Source organism: Lepisma saccharinum, chromosome 26, assembly GCF_977018435.1.
Source record: "Lepisma saccharinum chromosome 26, izLepSacc3.1, whole genome shotgun sequence".
Lineage (NCBI taxonomy): Eukaryota > Metazoa > Arthropoda > Insecta > Zygentoma > Lepismatidae > Lepisma > Lepisma saccharinum.
This window is the reverse complement of record NC_139254.1, coordinates 12,308,428-12,334,108: the sequence shown is the minus strand read 5'-3', so window position 1 is coordinate 12,334,108 and position 25,681 is coordinate 12,308,428. Positions and strand designations below refer to the sequence as shown.

Here is a 25,681-nt window from a genome sequence, read left to right as displayed (position 1 = left end):
ATCTACTTCTATGTGCTGATGTAAAGACATGTGTCCTCATCGTGGTTCTAGGTAACCAAGAGACAACCATCAGTGTTCATGTTGCTCACCCACGGCAATGGAAAAAGGAGCATTCGGCATTCTTCGTAGATCTTTGGCATAGGTAACGCATGACCGATACTCATTCCAGCCTCACAGTTTCTTTCGAACTAAATCCACCTAAAAATATATTTTGCCATATTTTTCCTTCATTTACATTTGTGTTGTCAGTTATCCCAGTAAATTCCATGTGCGTTATTTCTGGGATTTGTATGAAAAACGTAGGTTTAAAATCATACTTAATGGTTGACCAAATCAGCGTGGTTCAATTGGCTCGAAGGGAATGAATCCACAGAACTCATTCCGGGTCTTGCTGTAGCTAATGGTGCGGGAAGAGAGTAGATGGGTGCTAAAAACACCTTCGTCCAGGGCTTGAGATCAAGAAGTTTTGAAGAGAAGAAAAGTGTTATTTCTGGGGTTAGATCAATATCCGACTTAAAACTCTACCGGATGTATTAAAGAAGAAAATGTGTTCGACATTTTAATCCAGACCAATGCGGAATAATAGGTGGTTGAGGAAGAGAATTAAAGCTCTACTGTTGACTTTGGGTCCCATTTTCAAATGAGTTCTGCTCATAAGCCCACTTCATGCATAGACAGGCTAATCGGGGCTGGACCTACAGTTTAAAGTGGGATCCGAACCTCTTATGTGCCTCCACCGGGCATCGAACTCTGTATCCCTTCATTACAAGACGGCAACATTACCACTCTACCATCCGGGAGGACATATTTTCAAATGAAAAAGGTGTGTGGAGAAGTTCAGGTTTTGATGACATAAACAATTTACTTAAACATCACAGCTTCATCAGCAAACTAAAATCCACGCTGAAATTCTCCTGACAACATTTGCAACTATGAGAATATACTTGCAACAAGATCAACAGTGCAAACTGGAGATAATGAATCAAAAATAGAAATTAAAGTTTTTACAATTAGTTGATAAAAAGAATGCAAAAAAAGTTTTTCTGAAGACACTTTCTATTCTTTGAAATTGAGTTATTGTCAGCATTTGACATGGCTCGTCATAGAAGCGAACTAACATTAAGTGTCGCTTATTCCTCAGATTAATATATCTCGATGGGAGTACGAAAACCTTTGTTTTACTTGAAGAAAAGCTTTTTTGAATTGTTCAAGTTAAGTTCTTTGGTTTAAACAATTTCCATGTCTAGGACTACTATCCTTGACAAAAATATTGAGCCCTTGGTTTACGCGCTTGTAAAATTGTACTCGTGGGAGGAAAAACTTCAAATATACCTCATTGGAAAGCTTCAAGTATCTACTTTTTAATAAGCATTATCTGAAAATTAATCTTAACTTTGTTATCTTACTATAATAAAAAATCACTGAAAAGTGTTGTTTTTTCTTCCAATTTTCACAAACGAGGAACTAAACAACATACAGGTCACAATCGACTGTACATATAATTTTAAGATTTTGTGTACTTGAAGTGTTATTATTTCTTCACCTCTGTAGAAAAAATCAAATGCATATTTTTACTAGATGCTTCAAAAATTGGTGTTTTAGGGAAACGTGCAAACTTGAAACACATAATTATAAATTCAATGAAATTGCAGAAAACTGTTGATATAACGCATATGATCAAATTCCAGAAGTTTGGTGTGTGTACCTCAAATATGGTTCCAGATATTAATTATTATTTTGCACTCCTAATATGGTAAACGGGTGCATGACATATGCAATCCAATCTCAGACTCCGCAGGCTGCAGGCGACTTCCACAGCGTTGCAGTTTCACTGCACTTCACTTCGAGAATCGCGCAAGTGCGTTCCATGTAGCCGATCCAAAGTATTGTCGCAGCATGAAATAATGAATGAAATATTTCTCATATTGCAAATGGAGTACTGCTGTACTGCAGGTTTTTTTTTTTGGGGGGGGGGGGTGTTAACTGTTAACTTCATATGAACGTCATCTCCTTCGATACCTAGTGGAGGTACATAGTGGTTCGGATCCCACTTTAAACTGTAAGTCCAGTCCCGATTAGCCTACCTGTGCATAAAGTGAACTTAAAGAAAGAGAAAACAACTCCACTCAGCTTTATATGAATGTCATTTTCCCAGTATTATTTTATGTCGCACATTTAAACAGATATATTGAGTGCAACGATGTCCGATGAGAGATCCAGTCTTCTCTTTATACAAAAATAATGCACCTTCTGTGTACAGCGATTTCATACGCAAGGGAAACAGAGCGAGGTGCGTACTAGCGATAGCGACTCATAAAAATTGTATTGAAAAAATTGCGCATTTGAAGCCTTCACGCCAACTAACATTTTAAAATATATTTCGAGCAAAAACGCATGTAAATTGTGTTTATCTCGCAAAATTCACTTGAGCATTGTATCGAGTAGTGGTGGTGGTTTCAGCATTTAACATGTTGCTATAAATTGCACCTGAAATATTGCTTTCATATTTTGGTCTCTTACACAGCTGCAACTGTTGTAATAAGCCAGGAGTTGTAGGTTCATTTAGAGAGACAGAAGGACTAAAAACTAATAAATTTTCAATAAATATAATGAGTGAAAGGTAAAAGTATAAAATGCTGTGGATTCTGTTGAACTGGATAATTAAAATAAAAGTCCTATATCTTTCGTCTCACCACAGGTTGCAAAAACTCTCCCAATAAAATATTGGGTCGATGCAAATTTTTGTTGTTCCCTTTTTCTTTACATACTTTTTTCACTGTGCTGACTTAACCCCAAAACACTTGACACCTTGGTTTATGTCGTGAGATGCACCCATATTTCTCCTGGTAGAAATATCTCTTGGCATTGACTATAATTTCTTTTGCACCACTATGATATTACCGTCTTGCCATTATCATGCAAAAAAAAAATCACTTCACAGAACTGCTATCACTCAACACTGTGCGTGCGAACAAACACGCAAACTTGTGAGAGACCGACTGCCTGGTCAGAATGCACGTAAGAATTATTATGGCTGTGTGGGTGTTCAGGCAATATTCATGGCAGGAACGTAAACACACAACTGACAAAAGAAACTTTCGGCATCTCTACAATGCTTTCTTTTGCGCAACACATTGTTTCGGCCCATTTCCCGTGTCAAAGCTGCTTGGATGCGGAGTTTAAAGGGCAATGGAAATGCTTGGCAACAAAGCTCACTTGCTCTACATGCATTCATAGCAACGATGTGAATCATGCAGGAACCGGTTGTTGTTTTCAATTCGCAGTGTGAAAGAATGAGATATGGAAATTTGATTTTTATTCCACGGCCATCATTTTGATATGCATTTCATGACCATTGCACTGACCATTTCCGAGATTGCAACATCATAATTAATCATTAATTGTGGCTGTTCTACAGCTGATAGTACCATTATAATTGGCTGAGATATTTCCACATAACCAAGCTTCAATCACAAAAAAAAATCATATTTTTATCGACGGTTTTACACGAAGTTACACACAATTGAAATCGACTAATGTAAAAATTACACGAAAAACTACTTTTACAAACATTTTTGTCTGAATAGAAAACAGACAGAGTTAAAATCACTTTGTCTTGCTTTTGTCTAAAAGCAGACACTTGTAGCTTTCCAATGAGGTATATTTGACTTTTTCCCTCGCAAGGAGTACATTTTTACAAGCACGCAAACTGAGGGCTCAATATTTTTGTCACGGATAGTAGTGCTAGTGTTGAACGATCTTTTCATCATTTCACCGAATTCACAGTTAATGTAGAAATACCCAAGGACAGTAATTGAGAAGAAGCTGTAAAACTGAAGTGAAAATGCAGAAGATGAATTATACAATCTAGTGATAGAAGAATTCATAAAGGAGGCATTAATAATAATTATAATAATAATAATAAAAATGTTTTTTTTTTTAATTTCTTACGACAAGTGCTTCCCTTGCTGTAAAAGTCACTGACCGCACCTGACCTACATATAGTGTCACTGCTTTTCTACTCACCACTTTCGGTTTCTTGTCTCGTCTCACTTTCTCCACTTTCTTCAGCCAGTCTTGCAGTACAGTTTCAGACATTGTTATACTAAACAGAACAACAACACATCTCGCGCAAGTTACAGAAAATAGTGTTGCTAACGATAGTAACAGAATTCACTACAAGGAATCAAACCTGTATCTTTGAATTTCTTACCTTACTTTTATCGTACTTTTTCACATGAAAAAATCGAAAGGAAAATGCAACAAAATGTAAATTTCATTGTTTCAGGGGTTGAATTTCCAATCTGTAATGTATTTAAGAAATATTTATTTAGGTATTCAAACGCTGAACTGTCAACACTCTGTGCAGTATGTTTTCCCTGGAAGGAGGGTCAATTTGACATTTTCCAGATGGCAGTGTCCCTTCTCTAGAGCTGACCGAGGCCTTGTCAAGGGAACTGGTGTTACCAGGAAATGACCATGCTCCATATTCCACCCTCATTCTTGACACTTTGGTTGTATTTAATTGAAAGGTCCATTGAACGATGCTTCTTGTAAAGCCACAAATGGTTCCTTTATGTTGAAGTATTCTCATTCTGTTGTTGATATAAAAATCCATATTTATACCCCCTACAGGGAGGGTGTTCCAATTTTCTGCTTGGGGGGGGGGTGTTTGTCAAAATTTTGGAGGGTGTTGGGGGTGTGTGGATAAATCACTGAGTGCAATGTCACATTTAGTATCTTTTCCGACCAGTGACACAACCATGGGCATTGTAAAGTGGGTAGGGTCAACTGGTCTGTTGACCCCCATAGAATTGGCATCCTTAATTTCAAGTTAAAAACAAGCAGAGAGCTTGTTATTCTTATTGTTAACACAAAAGTTCAGTTAGTTAGTTAATCAGTCAGTTAATTAATATCTGAACAGAAAAATCAAAGTGAAAACTGCATTACGTCAAAAATTTAGTGACAAATACAGGAACCAGGTTATTTTTTCACATTCATGTGTGAGAGGTCATAACATTAACTTTAGGACTAAATCTCCCTCTAAATTTTAAAGCTTTTTCCTTGGACCAGATGTGTAAAAGTTAATAACAAAATAGAATATCTATGCATTGAGGTACATTAACTGTATGAAATATAAGAAAGAAAGTAATGAAAGACAGCTGTGCTGGATATTTAGTCATCTGTTGTATATAATAATAAGGATACAATAATAATAAATAAGGTTTGTTTATTTTTATTAGTACTATGCAATCTTTATCAGTGGGCTGGTTCCCCTACAAAAATTTCTACGATGCCAATGGACCAGCCACTTAAACCTAACAGGATTCTTGATGCCAAGAAAAGTCCTCCTAGAACGGGGTAAATCATTGTCTAATCCAGGCGTCCATGTAAGCCGTGTAAGCCGGGCTTACACTTTATTAATTCTAGTAAAATGTATGTAATTATATGGCAAAATTCGTAAAAACTTCAAAGTTGAACTCGGCCCGATACCAGTCTTCAAGATCCTGTTTGTTAGATTGCAACACTTCAGCACCAAGGGGCACATGGGAACTCCCTTCTTCTGCTTGCGGAAAGTTGTAAGCCGTCTGAATGTTGCCTTACAAATTTCTGACCGCGAAGGAGCAGTGCCTACTGTATCTGGATGGAGAAGAGCAAGGAATATAGGGAGAAGAGTGGGCCAAACCCTAGGTTTGTAAACCTACGGCCACAGGCTTACAACAGCGTTGCAAACCTCATGTTTAGAAAAAGTGTTGTTCATGGACGTCCGCAGTATTTCTTTCCATCAGGGAGGATTAAGCAAAGTATTTTTTTTTTTTCAGGGGTTGGAGTAAACTAGGTATATTTCCCTTCTCAAAATATACGAATTCAATTTGAAGTTAACATTTTTCTGCAACGCCCTTACAATAATTAACAATTTGATGTGACTCAAATGAAATTGTATGTATGAAAATGGTTGACATTCATTTTCCAGGAAGTGTCTCCTTGCCTTGCCCCTTCTGGACATCCACGGTGTCGTTTAAATTCCGAAATTATGCTACATACTACTAAATTGTTCTGTGATTTTCATATTATTAATATTAATTTATAACAAAAACATAAAAATATAAATTCGAATTAGTGTTGCCCACGGGACGAGACGGGACAGGCTTTTAAAAATTCAAGAAGAGACGAGATTGATCATGTGTCCCGAGACAAGACAGCATTTCACAGCATTTCCACGAGACGAGACAGACCAAAGTCTCGTCTCGTGGGCAACACTAATTCGAATGGTTCAACCAACGGCATGGGTTCGACGTTATAAGTGAAAAGTTTGAGAAAATTCAACCACAAGGAAAAATGGCCCTCTTGTTTTATTTATATCCACAACTTACAAACGACTTTTTAAACTTGTACGAGATTTAGCATTATTATGCTTAGGTTGGCTTCACTGAATACGCGCCAGCGAGACACAGGTCCTGCAAGAGGATGGGCTTCAGCGTTGTCGGGTATGAATGGTTGACTGCAAAGGAAATTTGAGCCGGTGGTGCTTCAAGGAGGTTATTTTCCAGGAACAGGGAATTCTGAAGCAAAAATCTAACAGGAAGGGGAAAAAGGAGAAACCTAAAAATGAGCGGGATACGGGAAAACTAGATACACATTGATGTGCCAAATTCTTGTTTCTGTTTTTAGCTTGTAGGAGAGCATAAACATGAGAAATATTAAGATCTCTGTTTTCCATTTATGTATGAACTCAGCTGGTAATAATTGAGCTAAAAAGTGCAAAAATAAATAAATAAATAAATAAATGTTAATGAAAGCTGAAGATTGAACCAATTTTACAAATCTCATGTCAAATGTGAATCAAGTATTATTAATTACATAGTCCGTGATTCAAACACTCTTCGAACAGCGTTCGAAAAGCCGTTTATGATCTTTTAGGTGCCAGATTTGCTTTTACAGTATCCTAAGAAAGCACTTACATGTCCTTTGATAGAAATTTCTGGATATGTCCCTACAATTACTGTGCATTTCTTTTATAATTAATATTGTTTTTTTTGTTTTTTACTAAATATAGGGAATTTCAAGGCAAGAGAGGGAATTTATTTATATCCGAAAGGGATATTCCCCTCACAGTCAGAAAGATCACTGCTTTGAGCAGACACCAATTTTGGATCTGGTTTCTTTTTGTTTCTCCGTTCTTGTTGTCGAGGTATTGCTTTTGCAAATTCCATCTATTGAAAGCGGACTGTCGGCCCTGTGCTGTTGTGTGATAGTGAAGTGCATTATGGAATAAAATTAGTGTGATTGTGCGGTGGGGTGGAGAACTTGTTGAAGACGCCGTTATCCAGCAAGGATTTTGCTGCCAAGAAGAAACTTGTGGATGTAGGTAGGCTCACCCCTTCCTTCTCTAGCAGGCATAGTAACAAACGAAAAATAAAGTGCACCGATTTTGTGATTCAGGGTACGAAGCTGATACTTGGTTATGCGGTTGTAAAAAGTATTCAGCACTTTTCTGTTTCCTTCTGTTTTCGTTTCTTTATTATTATTATTAATTTTATCTAACTTTGCATATTTTTTCTAGTTATGTTACTCATTGTGATAGGAATAAGACTAACTTAATTATCAGTTGAAATGTAGAAGATACACAGCCTAGCAAAGAAAACACCAATCCCAGGGATTTATCCAGAATTTTTAATTTGGTGAAAAATTCCTGGGAAGTGTTCTGAAAAAATGGGGGGGGGGGGTCGATGTGTGTGGATAAATCACTAACCATGTCAGCCCAAAAATAAGCACAAGGAGAAATAACCTTCATCATGATAGGCTTACAATGTTGGAAAGGTCACGCTCCGCCACTGGTCTAATCCATGAGAAAATACGTGTCAGGTGTGGCATTTCATGAAATCAGGGATAATTAGGGACTGTCCTGAAAAATCAGAATATCTGCTGTAAAAGAAACACATTTTGTTGGTATTCATTGCGGCATTTCAGAAGAAGCGCATTCTAAATTATAGCACTGTAACATTATGTGAAAACTGCAACTCAATCAGGAATCAAAACCTGGGTCTCTGGCAATCTACGCTAAAGCTGAAACTTGTTATTTCATGTAGCTAATTCAGTGCCACATCATTTGTGTGTACGTCCTACTGACACAATTTCATTTTGGTAAACAATAATGTTCTAGCATCTTGCATACATACCAAATCAGACGATTCATTACAGATTGTGCAAGTTTTGCATTCCATGCATTGCCAAGGAGTGAGCCGACTTCTAACAACTAGATCTTCACCGAACTCCAAACAACTTGGATGAGCTGAGGAAAAAAAAATCAGTATTGCACAAACTGCTCATATTTTCTTACAATTACATAACAATTTACAAGTTAATATAAATTGTATATGTCTTATGTGCAGGATTGTTAAAAGTCCAGGAATTTTACATACATTCAATTCAGGTCCAGGAGAGAAAGTCAGCAAGCGTAAATGGGCTCCGGACCATAAAGAACCTTTTTATCTGTAACGTATTTTCAATTCGGTCCAGGAACCTTTTTTTTCCCAGATCAATTTAAATATGGTCCAGGATTTTTTTTTCCGGATCAGGTTAAATGCAGTCCACGTTTGGTATTGAAATGAAACATGGACCAAATTTCAATTGTGTGAGAAAACAAGGTTCTGGTCCTTTTGTGGAACCCAATAGAATCCATTAGAATTTATGGATTCCCAGACCTTCAACAACCATGCTTGATTGGTTTTTACAGATACCTTTTTTTAAAAAAATTGCAATACATTATTTGAAATTAACAAACCAAAGTGTGCCAGTTAGCAAGTTGTGCTAACCATTTTTGTAGATCTCTACAACAATAAATTATCAAACTCGTTAATTTTTGACAAAGTAGTTTTTCAATTACAATTAATTTCCAGCTATTTGAGGTTCTTTTTATTAATTCATCCATTCAAACTAACTCAACATATTAATCTGTAGTAGAATTCTTTGATACATAATTTGTGAACAATTACTCAGACAAATACTCGTACTTTCAATTATATATTAATAAAACTCTGAATAATGCTTTGTTGAAAGAATGAACATAATGCCATACCCGGAGGGGAGGGAAGGGTGGATCAATTTTCACCTGGTAATTTTTTTGCACCCCTTACTGCCCACCCTGTTGCTCCCCCCGCAACATTCTACCATAGTTCCTCCTACTATCCATCTTCCTCCAAAAAAAAACAAAAAAAAACATTCAGACCATGCTATATATTTACAGTTTTAATGACGAATAAGAATAGGCTTACATTTTTAATACTTTAAACGTTACTGTTAAATAGGTTGCCTGAATTGAAATATAAACAAAATGTACATAATTACAATACAAGGTATAACAGAGAACTTTATTTATCTCATCATATATTGTCTAAGTCGTAAAATAGTTTTGAAGTAATTGGCCAAAAACTTTTCAACAAAATTCCATTCTACTTGCATAATGAATCGTTACAGGGTTTTAAAAACAAATTGTACAACTGGCTAGTTTTACACCCATTTTATGATATTAATGAGTTTTTTGAATGTCTAGTAGATATATGATTTAGTTTTGGTACATAATTTAATTAGCTTTGCATAGCCTATAGGTTTCACACTATTATGTGCATATCTTAACTATTGACTTTGTCTATTGCTGTACTTGGCCTAATGACAATAAAATTTTATTATTATTATTATTACATGAAAATAACAGTGACTGTTACTTTCAAACACAGGCAGAGATTCTTACTTTTTACGTCCCGCCTGCAGCGAGGAAAAATAAGTCGACGTCTCCACTAAATCGTTGTTCGGTAGCCTTATGGTGTTGTCTGATGTCTTATCTGCTCCACACCACCACAGTGGCCGTGTAGGAAAAATTGTTTCACGCCTTATCTTCATTACAAGAAACTCCCCGTGTGCCGCTCAACCATACGCGTAGAAAGGATTGTGCGAAGTTGGCGACCGCCGAGGGTAAATGCATGAATACGTAAGATATTTAGTATGTTAAATAAACCTGGCGATATAGGTCTGAATTTAGAAGTCATGGCACTATAAACAACTTATGAATAAAATAATTTCTCGTTGTATGGAATCTGTGATTGTTGTTCGTGTTATGCGTTTTAATATACAGTGTCGGATACCAAATACGCAGAGTATGGGACCCACGCAGGGGCGCCGACTTGTCAAAATGATTAGGGGGGGGGATCGGATCACTGAAATAAATTAATTAATGACTTACTCTCTCCCTTTTTTAAGTTTTGGCCTCAGTGTTCGGAATCTCATAAAAGCCCATGAATTCCTAAACAATATCAATTTTTTTATTCACAGTTCGAATGCAGAATATTAATTGTCCACGGATGGATATGTCACAAGTTTCGTCAACCATAATAGCAACATATTCCCGACTTTTAATATCTGCTACCACGGAGCGCAAAACAGATCTCCCTAATATATCAATGATCTCGTTCTGAATGTCATGTGAGAGCCATTTGTAGCCCGAACGTCCCATCCACTCTCCTAGTTCATGCACATCTTCTTTTGAAACTCTTTTTAGTAAAAATGTTAACAATACTCATAATTACATACTTAGTATATAGTAATAAGTCATGTGTTTTGCTGTCTCTAGGCATAGCCCCCCCCCCCAAAGTTGATGGTTTAGTGGTCTCAGCCCCCCAAAGTTGATGGTCTAGAACGTTTCATACGTGTATTTAAAGTTAAGTTCATGTGACACAATTCAGAGTAAACTTTACAAGAGAAGCAAAATAATACATTACATCCTCTTAAGCAAAATTATTTGGGGGCTCTGCAACCCACATCGTTAACATTGGGGGGGGCCTCGAGCCTCCCCCCCCCAAGCCCCATGGAGTCGGCGCCTATGACCCCACGCCTTTTAGGGGTCCCCTGACAAGGGGAACAAAATGATAATGAATTGACCTTGAAAGACAACTATAATCAAGGTTTCTTAAATTGCTTTCAAAAAATGAATCAACTCAAAGAAACGAAAACCTTAGTCCTAATATTAATAGGAAATCAGCAATTATTATTATTATTATTATTATTGAAGTTGGATAATATTTTGCTGACATGTGCCTGAAGATTTTGTATCGCTTCACATTAGGATTTTAAATTTGAAAATGTATGGAGGTCTCACAATCAAATCTCGCCCAGGGCCTCACGATATGTTGCTACGTGGCTCTACGTTCCAAAACTCCCTCCTGAAGGGTCTGTCATGCGATAAACGACTGTCAGGGATCCGGGTTCGAATTCCGTCATGGGGGTTCTTTGTGAGTGTTCCCTTTTCAATTTCATCATACCATCACTCATCCTTATCTTCGCGATTAGCCAGAAGTGGTGGAAAAGCGAAGTAAAATAAAGCAAATTAATCAATCAATCGATAAACGATTGTTTGTAAACAGGAAACGATTATGAGACGGATTGCATTAATTTACTAAATTCATATGTAATTTTTTTTAAAAAAACTATTCATATTTTAAACTATTGTCATTAGTTATTTGCACCGGCCTATTTTGATAGCTAAGCGCCACGGTTGTGGACCAAACTGCCCCCTTCCGCCTGTATGGGACCTGATAACAACTATATATTGAACATCATGGGCGGACCAGGGGCAGGTAACCCCCTTTCGATATTTCGCCAACTTATACTGTAGAAAAAAAATTCTTCACAGAAATAAGAGTAGAAGTTTTTATTTTTCTATATCTTGGGTACTGAATTCTACAATGGCATTAATCTTTGTTGATTGCCTGTTGCTCTCGTGCTATGCGAGCAAGGGAGTGTAACTGAAGCAGGGTTGGCATTTTAAAACAAAAGAGTTTTAAACAACTTGTATTAAACGTTTAAAACACATGGGTATGTTTTTTACAAATGTTTAAAACGTTTAAAACAAAGAGTTTTAAACATGTCTTTTTCAGACTTGTTTAAAACACATTTTGATACTTGATTTTTGTAATTTTGTGGTTATTTGCGTGTTTTGTAACTATGCTTTTTTATTCAATGCGTGTCATTCTGTTTCCTGTGCACAGAAATCTGTTCAGTGGGTGAAAATATATATTGAAGTAACAAAGAAATATGTCGTGATGAATACCCGTGGGTCACGTTTAAAACACCTGGGCTGTTTTTTTACAGGTGTTTAAGGTATTTTTAAAATTGGATACTGCATGGATGAAATCGTTTTGTTCCTCACTTGACACACTGCAACATGTGCAAATTGTTGTTAATGTAAATATTTAGTTCTTCTTCTTCTTCTTCTTCATGCCCCTCACCGCTTGTATGGTAGCAGTCTTGGGCAACGGTCTGAAAAACAGTGAGGGCTGGAAATTCGCGCACTAGTATGAACAGCACAATATTTTGTTACACTTCACATCACTGTCACTATAACACTGCAATGATGAGGGATGATATCAAAAGCGAAGTTCACACTGTCGAGCAAATCCATAGAGAATCCACATAGTAGAGGGGGAAGGGGATGAAAGTACAGAGGGCAAGGAGAGAGGAAAAGGAACCTTTTTTCGAAGGAGTCTGTGAAAGAGTGCCTGACGTTGTGTATTCCATAGCGGGCATTGAAAAAATAAATGGGTGGGGGTTTGTTTATGTTCTCCACAGGTACAATTGGGAGAGGGAGTTTGGTGAATTCGTGCCAGATGATCGTTTGTGGTCACGTGTCCCGTTCTAAGGCGTAGGATACAAGTGATCACTTCACGAGGCATTTTTAGGTGATGAAACCAGGGTCGAATAGGGAGTTTATCGATGAACCATTTATAAGTAGTGGTTTTAGTTGCATTCGCGATAAAATGTAAAAAACAAAAGAAAAACAAACAGAGTAGCTACAACGTGGACTCACTGGGGCCTGGCAACTGTGGATTATTTGAAGCTTCTCGAACAGCCTACATGTGAGATTTACGACTAACATAGATGTGTATTTTAGAAATTAGTCCACAGTCCATCCTTGGATGATTAAGAGATTCCTTATTAATCATTATTCTTAGAAAATAAGTCTTCTTGGCATTATGTTTAAACATTTTATTTGTTTAAAACATGTTTTTCTTGGTTCTTGTTTAAAACACTATTTAAAACATGTTTAAGAAAAAAACCTGTTTGTTTTGTTTCTTTTAAATGCTGCATCGTACGTCCTGTATGTAGGAGCCTTAATTTTTGCAAACGCAGTACTTCTGAAAAATTCAATAATTTTCCACGCGATAAAAATGGCACACTAAACACCTTTTCCATGCACACTATGTCTCGAAGCAATGCAAATTAAATAGTTTAGGTGGCTTTTCAGTGCTTGTCTCGAATTTCACATTTTTACACGTATTGTTTGAAAACACCGCGAAAATAATATTTTTTTTTCTATGGGAGTTCAATGTGTTTGATAACATTCCGACATGCCGTATTGTAAGTTATCATTTCACTACAATATTCCCTTACAAACGAATTTCCGAAACTGTTTTTCATAGAATATTGTATTCTACACGAAAACATACCCTGGTTGTGTACCTGCACGTATGCAGAACTGCCTTTATCTTAGCAGGAAATTAGCTTCATTTTTCTGCAAGTTCCGATAATTATCATGCCCTGGCAACGCTGTTCGCGGGACCTGGCTTTTCCGACAACTGCGAGAAAAAAAAAAGTTACGTTCCGGGAGTGTCATCAACATCGATTTTTTTAGCGATCTATTCTAGCATTCGGATCTACCACGAACACTTCCTTCCGTTAAATGATAAAGAAATATAAACGGAGCAGCGACAGGTACGGATTGAAATGCTGCGGACAATCCAGAAGCGAAGACGCACCGAGAAAATGTTTGATGCCGGCTTTCTGCAAGGAGGCGCACATGACTCAGATAACGGTACATGGCATAGCAGTGTTGCAAACTAGAAACTTTAGGAACAAGATCTCGCGTGCGCAAGCCATTTCCGGGAAGCCAGTTCACGTCATGCAGTCTGTATCCTGTTGTCAACCACAGTAGCGCTAATTTATATGGGCCCGAGCTCACGTCGTACAATTAGGAGGGAACGGAACTTTAGGTAAATAAATGTTTTTTTCTGCGATAAGATAGAGATCATCGTTTTTGCCAAAATTCTGATCATAGCCTTATATGTCAACACAGCAAATTTTATTTTACATAAAAACACATATTTTCCAGTTTTCCGTATGTAAATACATATTTTGCGAATTTTCATTTTAAATACATAAAATCGCTCATTGACTTCAGCTACCTCGAAATCCTCCAAGGAAAAATGTTTATTCTCCGCACCTCTTTCATATTGAAAGTGTTAGGTTTGTTTTGTCTTTGAACACGCTCGCTGGCAGACTTCTGGCACCTCGCCTAATATCCCATTAGGGAAAATATTACCCCCACTGGATCTAACGCACAAATGCTAATGTCTAAATGTACAGAAATTTTTGGGAAAATCCAAGGTTTTCAAACTTTGTGCCAAATTGCACGTGTTCTGGAAGATGTTTTGGAAAACTTCAGCGTTAGTGGCATTTCGTGCTTCAAATATGCAAGAATTGTTTCTTGTGACGTGGAGCGATCTTTCTCACAATATAAGATACTTTTTAGATATAATCGTCACAGATTTACAATGGAGAATTTGGAAAAAACTATGGTGATCCACTGCAATTCTTCCAAAAAATAGTTCGCTAAGAGGAAAGCATTTAGAAACTGATTTCAGGTGTTTAAAATGCATGTAATATTTTGATTTTGTTACCAAATGTTTTTTTATTTTTGTCACATATTTTCCTGTTTTTATCACATATTTTCAACATTTATGACACATAAAAAAATAAATATTTCTGAGTTTTTTAGTACATAAAGTTCCGTTCCCTAATAATTATTATTACTAGGGCTAGGATTTTGATGACCTTAAAATTGCCAAAAAAATGACCTTTAAAAAAGCACCTATGACCTAATACATGCAAGAAAATGCCCTATAAACTTAGAAAAATGACCTAAAAATTCTGTGTAAAACAAATTTATAAACTACCAAGAGAAATTCAAATTACAAATTAACGTTACAGTATCTATCACGTGTTCATTGCGTATGGTAGTACAAGTAAGAAAGTTCACTTTTTGTCATCCTTTACACTTTTAAGTACCGAGTTGCAGTACACAACGAAAATCATGTGCAAATTTTCAAAAGTGAATGATTGTCGATTGTCGGACACGAGAGCCTTGTACAGTCACGGACACTGCCGGCTTGTAACGATTCCATTGAAAGTCAATGTATTCATTACAAGCCGGCAGTGTCCGTGACTGTACGTACATGGAAAAAGTTCTCTCGACTTCCACCGACACAAGAGGAGAGTACTTGAAATGAACAATATCACTTGAGACACTTGCTGTTAAGTCACTTTCAATTCCATGGAGTGCAAATCGCTTCCCTTACAAAATGTTACAGAGCACAAAACTTTGTACCCCTTGTTTTTTTAACAATAATCCGTCTGGCGACAATATATTTACTGATAAGAGGGGGGGGGGGATCACATTGTTTGAGCTGAATTGCTACACAACAGCTTGTGTCAACAATACTGCACGTTTGTTTCTTCAAACACAGTCGTTCAGAACTGCGTTGAAGTCAATGAGACGAGACTCGGGAACCTCTCTCCTTCTCTTGCATGTAAAATGCCCCTTCTTTCACCAAAATGTAGAAAAATGCATAATATGACTTTTAGAAGGCCGAAAAAATGACAAACGGTTTAAAAAGTTTAGAAAATGACCTTTACTTCAAACAGGGTCAAAAATGCAAGAAAATGCCCTAACAAAGGCATCTCAATTAATTCACTTACGTATAAAACACGTTCCTATCTACTTATGCAATGTTTCTGCCTTACCAAAAAAAAAGATGCATTTACATCAAAATCGTAGCCCTAATTATTACATATTTGTTATCGTAATTCGTGGATTAAGCATACATAAGATATTTTTACAGTATGGGTTCATTGTTTGTGTAGTCACGGATACTTCTGCACTGTAACTATCACTTTCAATGAAATACTACAACACAGAAATGCCCGTGACTGTACATGAATATCATGCATGATAGATGTAAGGGATAAGATTTTTTGTGAACTTCTAAGTCAATTGTTTTGAGTCCATCCAATGTTTTTTTTTCTTAAAAAAAATTGGCGTTCCTGATCAACAATGTACATTTTTAACATTTTTAGTTCACTGAGCTTCACTTTTCACAAACGGGAGGTGGGGGAGGGGAGTTTTCAAATGCCTGTATCGTTATCTTCTTTATCTCCAGATAACAGAGCCGCCTTGGATAGAGTTTGAGTTCTTTAAGTCCATTAAATGCACAGAAAGGCTAATCGGGACTGGACCCACAGTTTAAAGTGAGATCCGAACCAATATGTGCTTCCACCGGGTAACGAAACCTGGACCCCTTGATTACAAGAGAGCCGCCTCTGGTGTTCGAGGCGAGTCACAACGCTGGTCGCTGAAGGTGCCGGGTTCGAGTTCCGGCCTCGGCACAGGCGTCACTTGGCGTGGCAAGGGCGGCACTTCTCCCCCAAAAATTTGCAGGTTTATTAAGATAATGGTACTTTTGTTAACCTCCTCGGACTGGAGAAGCAAAGTACAGTAAAGCCTCGTTAATCCGGACTAATGGGGGATAAGTTGACCGGTTTAACGAAAGTCCGGATTAACTGAAATAACCTAAAACAGTAGAAAGTGCATTAAAACTCCGTTAATAGCAACAAAACACGTTCATTATGGTGTATTTAAAGGGCATAGGCCTAAATACACTATACAGTACAGTATAAAGTCTGCGGGAAACAGAATTTCATCAGCTTTTTCTTTGGGAAGTTCTCTTGTTGACTTCTAGCCACATTTAAAACCTTGCATTGTTTTTTTTTGCCATTTGCCTGTCCGGATTAACGACGTTTTACTGTAATTAGTATTTTTTTATTTCGCAAATTTAAAAGTTATTTTTCAAAATAATCCTGAATGCTATTTTTATGGGGAAATTTATTTTTGATTCTACCCAAGTTATGCCCATTGGTTTCGGCATGGGTATGTCTTTGCGAATGTCTATCACTTTCATCTAATGAACGTTATTCGTTGATTGATTGATTGGGTTTATTTTACTTTGCTTTTCCGGCACTTTTGGATAAACGAGATGATGAAATTGATAAAGCGACACTTGCAAAAAAAAAAAAAAAAAAAAAAGCCGCGATTCGAACCCGGGACCCCAACGACGTAGCACGCTGTGCTAACCACTCCCCATGGAGGTCGGCGACTAGGATAAATATGAACACTGCTTTATTTTTCAATCAAATAAACCATTGTCATTTTTCACAGGAGGTGATCCCCCCCCTCTCACGACGCCCCGAAGATTTGCTGCGTGAAAATGATTCTTTTATAATCTCAACAGTCATGAAATATAGTGTTATTTTAATTGATTATCATCCTTGCTTTCAGTGCGTCACGGAATGAAAAATCCAACTTCTATCATTATTTTACATCCCTTTTCTACCTCTTAGGTTAATCGCGGCGATAAGGAAAAGTGATGCGACAAGCATAACGAAACATCCACTCCGCCTCCAAGGCCGGCGAATCAAACTTCTGAAGAAAACGGCAAACTCGGTTTTCAGGTGTGGCTTAGTTATTTTATACAGACCCTGGTTGGCAACACTGTATCTCAGCTGACTATGTGCACACAGCGACATCAATCTTTTTACGCGTACTGCAGCTGATTCCAGCCGCTGCACGGCGCGTGATGTCATCGGTGTACATTGGATTTTTGTCTGTTAAGCCCTTGGTGGTGGTTTTATTGTGTTCTTGGAAGTAGCGTTGCTGTAAATGCGAACGAAACGCACTTTCAAAGTTCACGAATTGAGTCATTCGAAAAGAAAAGTACTACAAAATCTTTACGACGTCGACGCAAGACTTACTTGTGCGTTACGTCTTACGTTACATTAACTAAGGAACACAAATGTCCACACCGGAACTCCTACCTGGAGCCTTTTGAGGCGCTTGCTCACCATTGTGTCTTACTTTGCCTTCATATAATCAGTATTTTAAAACCTGGTCGAGTGCTTCTATTATGAATAAGTTTTTATTTATTTTTTGCTTTATGTTAATATAAATCAGTTAGATTTCATAGTTATTATTGTCTTGCAGTCTTGTTTTACTTTTATTGTGCATATTGATGTAGATTTGTTCAACACTCGCAACCACACTAATTTGTGTGTGTTTTCGTTATTATTCTTAATGAAGTATATCTGAAATTAAAAGTACTTGATTATCCTTTGTTGTTACAAAAAATCTCCCCCCCCGGAAATTTTTGGTGGGGGGGATTTTTGAGGCAAAGATTGTTGGTGGGGGGAAATCCCCCGCCCCCCAGGATTTCGCACCCTGGTTTGGCATACTGCGAGAGCAAAAGGTGGGGGGGGGGGCAACTGCCCCCTAATCGCCTCCACTGCATATGGATCATGTTGGCTGTAAATGGTATTTTTACACGGCGCTCTAATGGCGTTGTGGTAACGTCTGCGACTTGTAATCAAGGGGTCCCTGGTTCGATACCCGGTGCAGGAGCATAGTAGTTCGGATCTCACTTTAAACTGTAGGTCCAGGACCGATTAGCATATCTGTGTATAAAGTGCAATTTAAACAAACACTCCACAAAAAATCAGGAACAAAGCTCTAGTCACATAAATGCTTTACATCCGCGTAAAATACATCGTGACATATTATGAAACAAGGGTAGCAACGTACAGTACTAGAATATATCCATGGATCAGTAGTCATATAATGTAAATATCGGATTTTGCTATTAATGATAAAGAGTGTGGTTGCGCTACTCTCGAACCACCCTGTACTTCCTGAAATATCAAAAAATGAAGTTATCTTGTGCCTTCGCTTGAAATAGCGAAACGGTAAGATAGTTGACGTGTCCTTGCAACACTGCGTCTTTCTCGCTCATCAACTGGAGCGACACGCAGACGTATGCTACGTCGCCGGCTTCAGCCGGGCAGCCGATCGAATTTCGCAGCGAGCGCTTCTCGTAACTAGGTGGAAGTGGACGGCGTCAAATGCGCACACAGATTGCTTAGGGTTCCGCACAGTGTTGCCATACACAGAGATTAAAATTACTAGTTAAAAAAAACAAACTCTGAAAACGCCTTGCCCTCGTTCGCATATTGGTTTATCTCTCGTCGCTTGTCAGTCTCGGATCGGGAAAAGACGTCTTAATGGGGTAGGGCTAACGATATCACCTTGTAGCAAGTCTCCAAAGTGAAATGGTGAGCGTAACGTGCTACGAACGCAGAGATCCCAAGTTCGAACTCTGGTTAAGACATGGATGCAGCGTTGCGTGTGTGTCATCATCCATTTCATCAGCCACCCTCATTGTCGCGATTGACCCAAGCGGTAGAAAAAGCGAGGTACATAATCGAAATAGGAAGAACGACATAGCAACATAGCGAATGAAAGCCAAGGCCCATAATCCGCCACTGAGTGCACTTAATAAAACCCTTTCTGGCAATAAATACCCGTGGTTTTTCCAAGATTCGAACTCATGACTCCCAGCTTTGTAGTGCATTATGCTAACCACTCTGCTACTGATTTGTACAAATTATATGTACAATGCAACCAAAGTAATTATCATTTGTTTTAATATCAAACAAAAACAAACTTCCAACATTAAATCCCATTCGAAAACTGCGGACAACGAGCTCGTCACGAAAGCTCCCTGAATCGAATCTCGGTTGGGTGTTTGTGAGTGTCCTTTCATCAATTTCATCATCATCATCACTCATCCGCATCGTCGCGATCAGCCAAAAGTCCCAGAAAAGCGACGCTAAATAATAGAAATCCAGTCAAATGAATTCTAACTAATCATCATCAAGCACTTGTTCTCATCGTCACGATAGCCAACAGTCGAAGATATGCGACGTAAAATAACACAAATACGAACACAAACGAAAGCTGCCGAACATGCAAAATGTCTTGAGGAATTTAAAATGAATTTCTCGGGGCGTTTTTCTTCACCTGAGATAATTGCACTGCACGTGGCAACACTGATTCCGCCGAACAGGAGTTCCGAGGACAGGAAATGCCCAAGATAGGGAACGCATTTGCGCCGGTAGAGAATATCGGGTCTCTCCAGCACTTCCAGAAGCCCGCGAGTCGTGTTGCGTGAGGGCGTTTGCTGCGCTGGTTTGTTCTACGAGCTGCAATGCCACCCCGAGCAACACGTGACATGTTACAGGCAGGCACGTATCTAGAAATATGTTTCTGGGGGGGTCCGAACCAAGTGTCTCAGGAATAATAATAAAAATGTTTAAATTAAAATAATTATATTAAATCAAATTAATACTAATTACAACACAAATTAATAATTTATTATTATTACACTAATAGGTAAAAAGACTGTATAAGAATAGATATATAACAGCGCATATTCATTACGTAGCTTACCTGCAGTTAAGATCGGAATAATTTACATAAAAACAAGTGCCCTGGAAATTAATGTCAAATTGATGAATAATTGAATATTTGTCGTATAACAAAAATGATGTTGCATGATCCCATAGAGAAAAGTAAGTTTCTGATTACTCCCTCTGTCCCATAATTATTGTCCGGTACACCTTTGTTTGTTGTCTCATAATAATTGTCCGATATTCAAACTGACATTGGTGTATACAGAAGATGAACATGAAACAAGGGAATGAGTCATTCAACTTTACTACTCAAGGATCAGTACAAATTGTGCTTTCCATCTGCCTCTTCGTCTGTCATTCCTGTACTACCATTTTGGCATACCGGACTATAATTATGGGACAGAGGGAGTAATATTTTACGCATATTATTTTCAGTAGTAGAGTACATACATCTTCTTTGTAATGTCATTCAAAGCCGTATGATCCCAATATAATCCTTGCCTTCTAAAAAGTTCAGGGAAAATTAATAACCATCGATATTTTCAATACTTAATTTTAGTACTTGGGGGGGTTCGGACACCTGGAGCTCCCCTAAACACGTCCTTCAAAGCCGTATGATCCCAATATAATCCTTGCCTTCCAATAAGTTCAGAGGAAATTATACAACAAAGGATAAACGAATATATTTTTCATTATTAATTTTAGTACTGGAAAAGTCTTTGGGGGGGGGGGGGGTCCGGACATAATACTGCCACAAATATATCGACGGCGCATATTTTGCAATGTGTGAATCGTGATGATGATGTCACTTTTCTGTATATTTTGGCTAATCGCGACGATAAGAATGAGTGATAATATGATGAAGAGAAAACCAAAGAACACAATCACTCCGCCACGACAATTGTGATGTAGAAAATGATGAATCAATTAGATACATGAGAGAACGATTCAAACCTAGAATCAATGACAATGAAGTCCGCCAGAATAGCCGATCCCCCCAAGTGATAGTTAGAGTCCAATTACTTTCGGAACATCTCCAGCAGACTGAGCGAGTCTGTCTAGCGAGCCTAGTGGGTGAATAGAGCCTGAGCAAAGGGCTTAGCGATAGGTTCTGGGTTGAGATGACGTCAGTGGCTCGCATGGTTGATTGGCTGCTTCGAGAGTTGTGACTCGTTCCGAAGCTTCAAATGCATAACAGCCAAAGATGTTGCGCAAATAATCTTCCTCTACCTATCTCTCGTCCGCCAGTACTTAATCCACACACTACAGCACTCCGCAAATTTGTTAGCAAAACCTCAAGTTATGGTAATTTAGGCACTAAATTTATGATTGTACCCGCATATAAGCGAGGGTATATACTCTCACCTGCTGGAAAACTCTGCATAAAGCCCTGCAACTCCGCCATCTTGAATTCTTCCGAAAATTCGAACGACACATAACAACTGACAAACGATCAAATAACGAAAATGGATCACCACTGGATTCTTCGGAAAATTTGAGATGAGTATAGGTGATACGGTCCAGGTATTATTGTATGGCTACTAGGTTTGGCCTAGTAGAAGAAAAACTATAAACAGAATACATCTGCTTATGGTTTCTCTTCTTTTGCCCATGAAGGCAGTGGCGTGCCCAAGGGGGGTTGATGGGGGTTATAACCCCTCCCTTTCGCCCAGTATTCCTAAAAAAAGAACGTCAAAGATAGGAAAATATGACAAAATGAGGACTGACTACCAAGAAAAAGTATACATAACCCCCCCCCCTTTCGAAAATCCTGGGCACGCCACTGCATGAAGGTCAAACCTAGTAGCCATACATTAATACCTGGACCATATGAATGGGTGCTCACACAAGCACCGCGCCATTTAAAAATCTAAAATCGAATTCAAGATGGCGGTGTGATATGGTAACATATGTCACAGGTCAAATACATGTTGATCACCCTATACATTCGAGTGATGTTCTTGTCTATATATATAATATGAATGCCGTACAAGACTGTACAAGAGTAGCCGAAACGGTGGTAGGTACGAAAAATCCGAGATAGCCAAGGGGGTGGTTTTTATAGAAACCATAGGGCATTTTTACCTTATGGCCACAGTAATAAAAGGGGGAAGGGTTGCCACAGAGTTAAGTTAATTCGAGTCGATACTCGACGGGGGTAAAGAACACACAATGCTGGCTTTTATGTTCGATTTGATTTCTTTTATTTGGTTTATATTACTTTGCTTTGCTGTCGCTTTTGACTAATCGCGAAGATGAGGATTAATGAAATTGATGAAAGGGCACTCAGAAAGAACATTTACACACAAGTCGGGATTCGAACTGGGAACGCTGGCCTCGTAGCGCGCTGTGCTAACCACTCCGCCACGGAGGTCCTTCCTTTTATGTTCGAGATCGAGCTTGTAGAGTTTCCCCATATCAATAATTCACACGGGCATTTTAAGTATCCTTGAACTTCTTTGTATTACACTGTCATTCTTATCAGCAAACAATAAAGATAACATTGATCTTGCAAACAACGGTCTGATTGCATTTTTTTTAAAGTGACGTATGACGTATATCCTGTTTCCTATTGGTAAGCGTGTTTAGATTTGACAGGAAGTTCTAACTACCAATTCCTCGTTGGAAAAAAAGCACTTGGCACAATCTCATTCTGTGTAGAAAACGGGGTGCCAGCCCAGTGTTGCTAACTGTACTGTTCTGGAGATAAAGTTAGATATATCGAAAATAATTTGGAATGATTATGCTTATTAATTGCGATACGAAAGTTGGGATTCTGCTATTATAGATGAACATCACATTCCTGCCAAATAATAATAAAAAATAATAATCAAGTTCCTTGAACACACACACAAAACACTATAGAAACTGAATAGAGACATTCATAATACCAAAGAGCACAAACACAAACTGTAAGAATGGGGAAAACAAGCGTTCAAAAATATCGAACCATACACTTGAATCGTAAGAGTTATTTGCAGTGGCGTGCCAAGGATTTTCGAAATGAGGGGGTTACTTATAAATTTTTTTAGTAGTCATTCCTCAATTTGCCATGTTTTCCTGCATTTTTTTTTGGAATACTGAGACAAAAGTGGGGGTGTCCCTCCTTGGGTACGCCACTGGTTATTTGTTTTCTGGAAGCAATTCCAAGGTTAATTGTGAGTTCACACTACGGGGTTCAAACTAGATAACAATACTTTCAATACGTATGGATATGTGGTGAGGTGTGCATACAGGAATCCTCAAAATGCTAATGCCAGGCCCAGAATAAAAAATATGGTTTGATTTGCTTTATTTTACTTCGCTTTTGTGCCATTTTTGGCTAATTGCGAAGATGGAGATGAGTGATATGATACAATTGATGAATGAACACTCATAAACAACCATGCCTAGGCCGGGATTGAACCCGATACACCTGGCGTCGTAGCGCGATGTGCTAACCACTCCGCCACAACAGCCGGCTAAATAAATATGGTCCACTGGACACGCGGGATACTATTTTGACTGTTTGAGAATTAAGCTACGCCGAGCCAGTCTAATTTCGATTTGCAAATACGGCGCGTTATCACAGCGCGCTACACGAAGCCAGGGGTCCCGGGTTCGAATGCCGGCCTGAACTTGGGTGTTCCTTCAATAATTTCATATCATCACTCATCCTCATATTCACGATTAACCTAAAGTTTCAGAAAAGCGAAGTAAAATAAGCCAAATGCCTTTATCGTTCTCCAGATCAATCAAAGGAAATTAAAAAAAATAATAAAGCTGAAAACCTAACAATGTGCACATTAAATTCAACTCTAAATAATACCTGCAAAGCCTGTACTTCCATTCATTTTTTGCGTCGTTTTTCTGCCGCTTTTGGCTAACGACGGCAATGACGATGAATGCGGCCCGAGGCGCCATATTTGAGAATGAAGTAGATGATCATTTTCCTTCCCTTTTGACTAATGGCGAAGTTGAGGATGAGGGGTGATATGATGAAATTGAGGAAGAGGCACTAACAAAGAACACCCATGCCCAGGGATTCGAACCCGTGGACCCTGCGACGTATAGCGCCAGTGATAGTACATTCGAAAAATATATTCTGGCTCTTACAGCACTCCCTATGATAGCTAACATGCTATTAAAAATAATACTACAGGGCCTCCCTAATATAGCAGAGGTAACGCCGTCGCCTGAAATACATGCTTCCTGCAATACATTATGTGTTCCGCAACTCCAGGGCGATGAACGGACTTAAATAACACCTTGCGCTATAGCCCGCGAGTTAGTAAACACACATAACGCATTTGCAAGGAATGTAGTATTTCAGGATCCAGGAGTACCACTCTTTTTGTCGGTGACTGTACATAGTGGTTCGGATCTCACTTTAAACTGTATGTCCAGTCCCGACTAGCCCCGTTGTGCACTATGTGGACTTTAACTAAAAAAAATCGGCATACATGGAGGTACGTGTAAATACAGGGTTTGGCAACACTTGCACAACTTTGAGCAAAGCCTTCTCCACTTACCTTTAGTGTTGCAGTCCTTGCACGAGAGCAGTTTTTCCAAGAGACCGCGTCGGTTTGTCACCTGGTGGCAGTAGACGCACGAGTCTTTCTCCTTGGCCCGAGTGGGCGTGGAGGGAAGCGGTGATTGGTCGCCGACGGCTGGCGCTGCCTGCAGCGTTGTTGCTGCTGCCGCCGCAGCTGCTTGCGCTGCTAGCTCTTGGTTGCGCTTGGTGCTGCCCACGGGACGCCCTCTCTTCCTCGGCACGTGGTTGTCGGACGGGTCGAACACCTTCTTTGCCCGCTGAAAGAAAAATTTGATCATGTCAGGTCCTCGTACTTGCGTATTTCATGAAAGAGTTTCTAGTTTAAATAACACCTTACATAATAACCCTATTTTCAGAGGTCAGGTAACAGTGACTGAATATAAACAATTGTTCCTCGAAGAAACTAATGTAAACATTTTGAATGCCAACAATTGAAAGTCAAGTTGAAAGATATTAAAATCCTTGGTTCTCAGTTTGCGTCCCCTGTGGCTACCGAAATGTAGTGTCGGTTTCTTTTCCTTTGGTCCGTGTGTGGAGAAATGCATATTGCAAGTGGCGCTTATAAAGGAAAACAAAGTTTAATGAATGATTTTTAATCAGATATGTATATGTTTTAAAGTTTACAAGTGTTATTGGTACAGAGCATGCAGTTAGTGGAAGTGAAGTATCATGATAACACAGTTGTTAATAATAACAATAACAATAATGTGGGCAGGCCGAAAACGAATAGCCTAGGAGCCC

At 38.5% G+C, this 25,681-nt stretch overlaps 1 protein-coding gene across 1 annotated transcript in view; it reads right to left on the bottom strand.

Annotated features, from left to right (window-relative positions):
* LOC145979818 (histone acetyltransferase KAT6A-like) overlaps positions 1–25,681 on the bottom strand; it is a 51,052-nt gene that overhangs the window by 14,861 nt on the left and 10,510 nt on the right. The window contains exons 2-3 of the mRNA XM_083112841.1: positions 24,918–25,197; positions 8,181–8,293 (exon numbers count right to left, since the gene is read on the bottom strand). Coding sequence (XP_082968967.1) covers positions 8,181–8,293; positions 24,918–25,197 — 393 coding nt within the window. The remainder of the gene's footprint in view (positions 1–8,180; positions 8,294–24,917; positions 25,198–25,681) is intronic.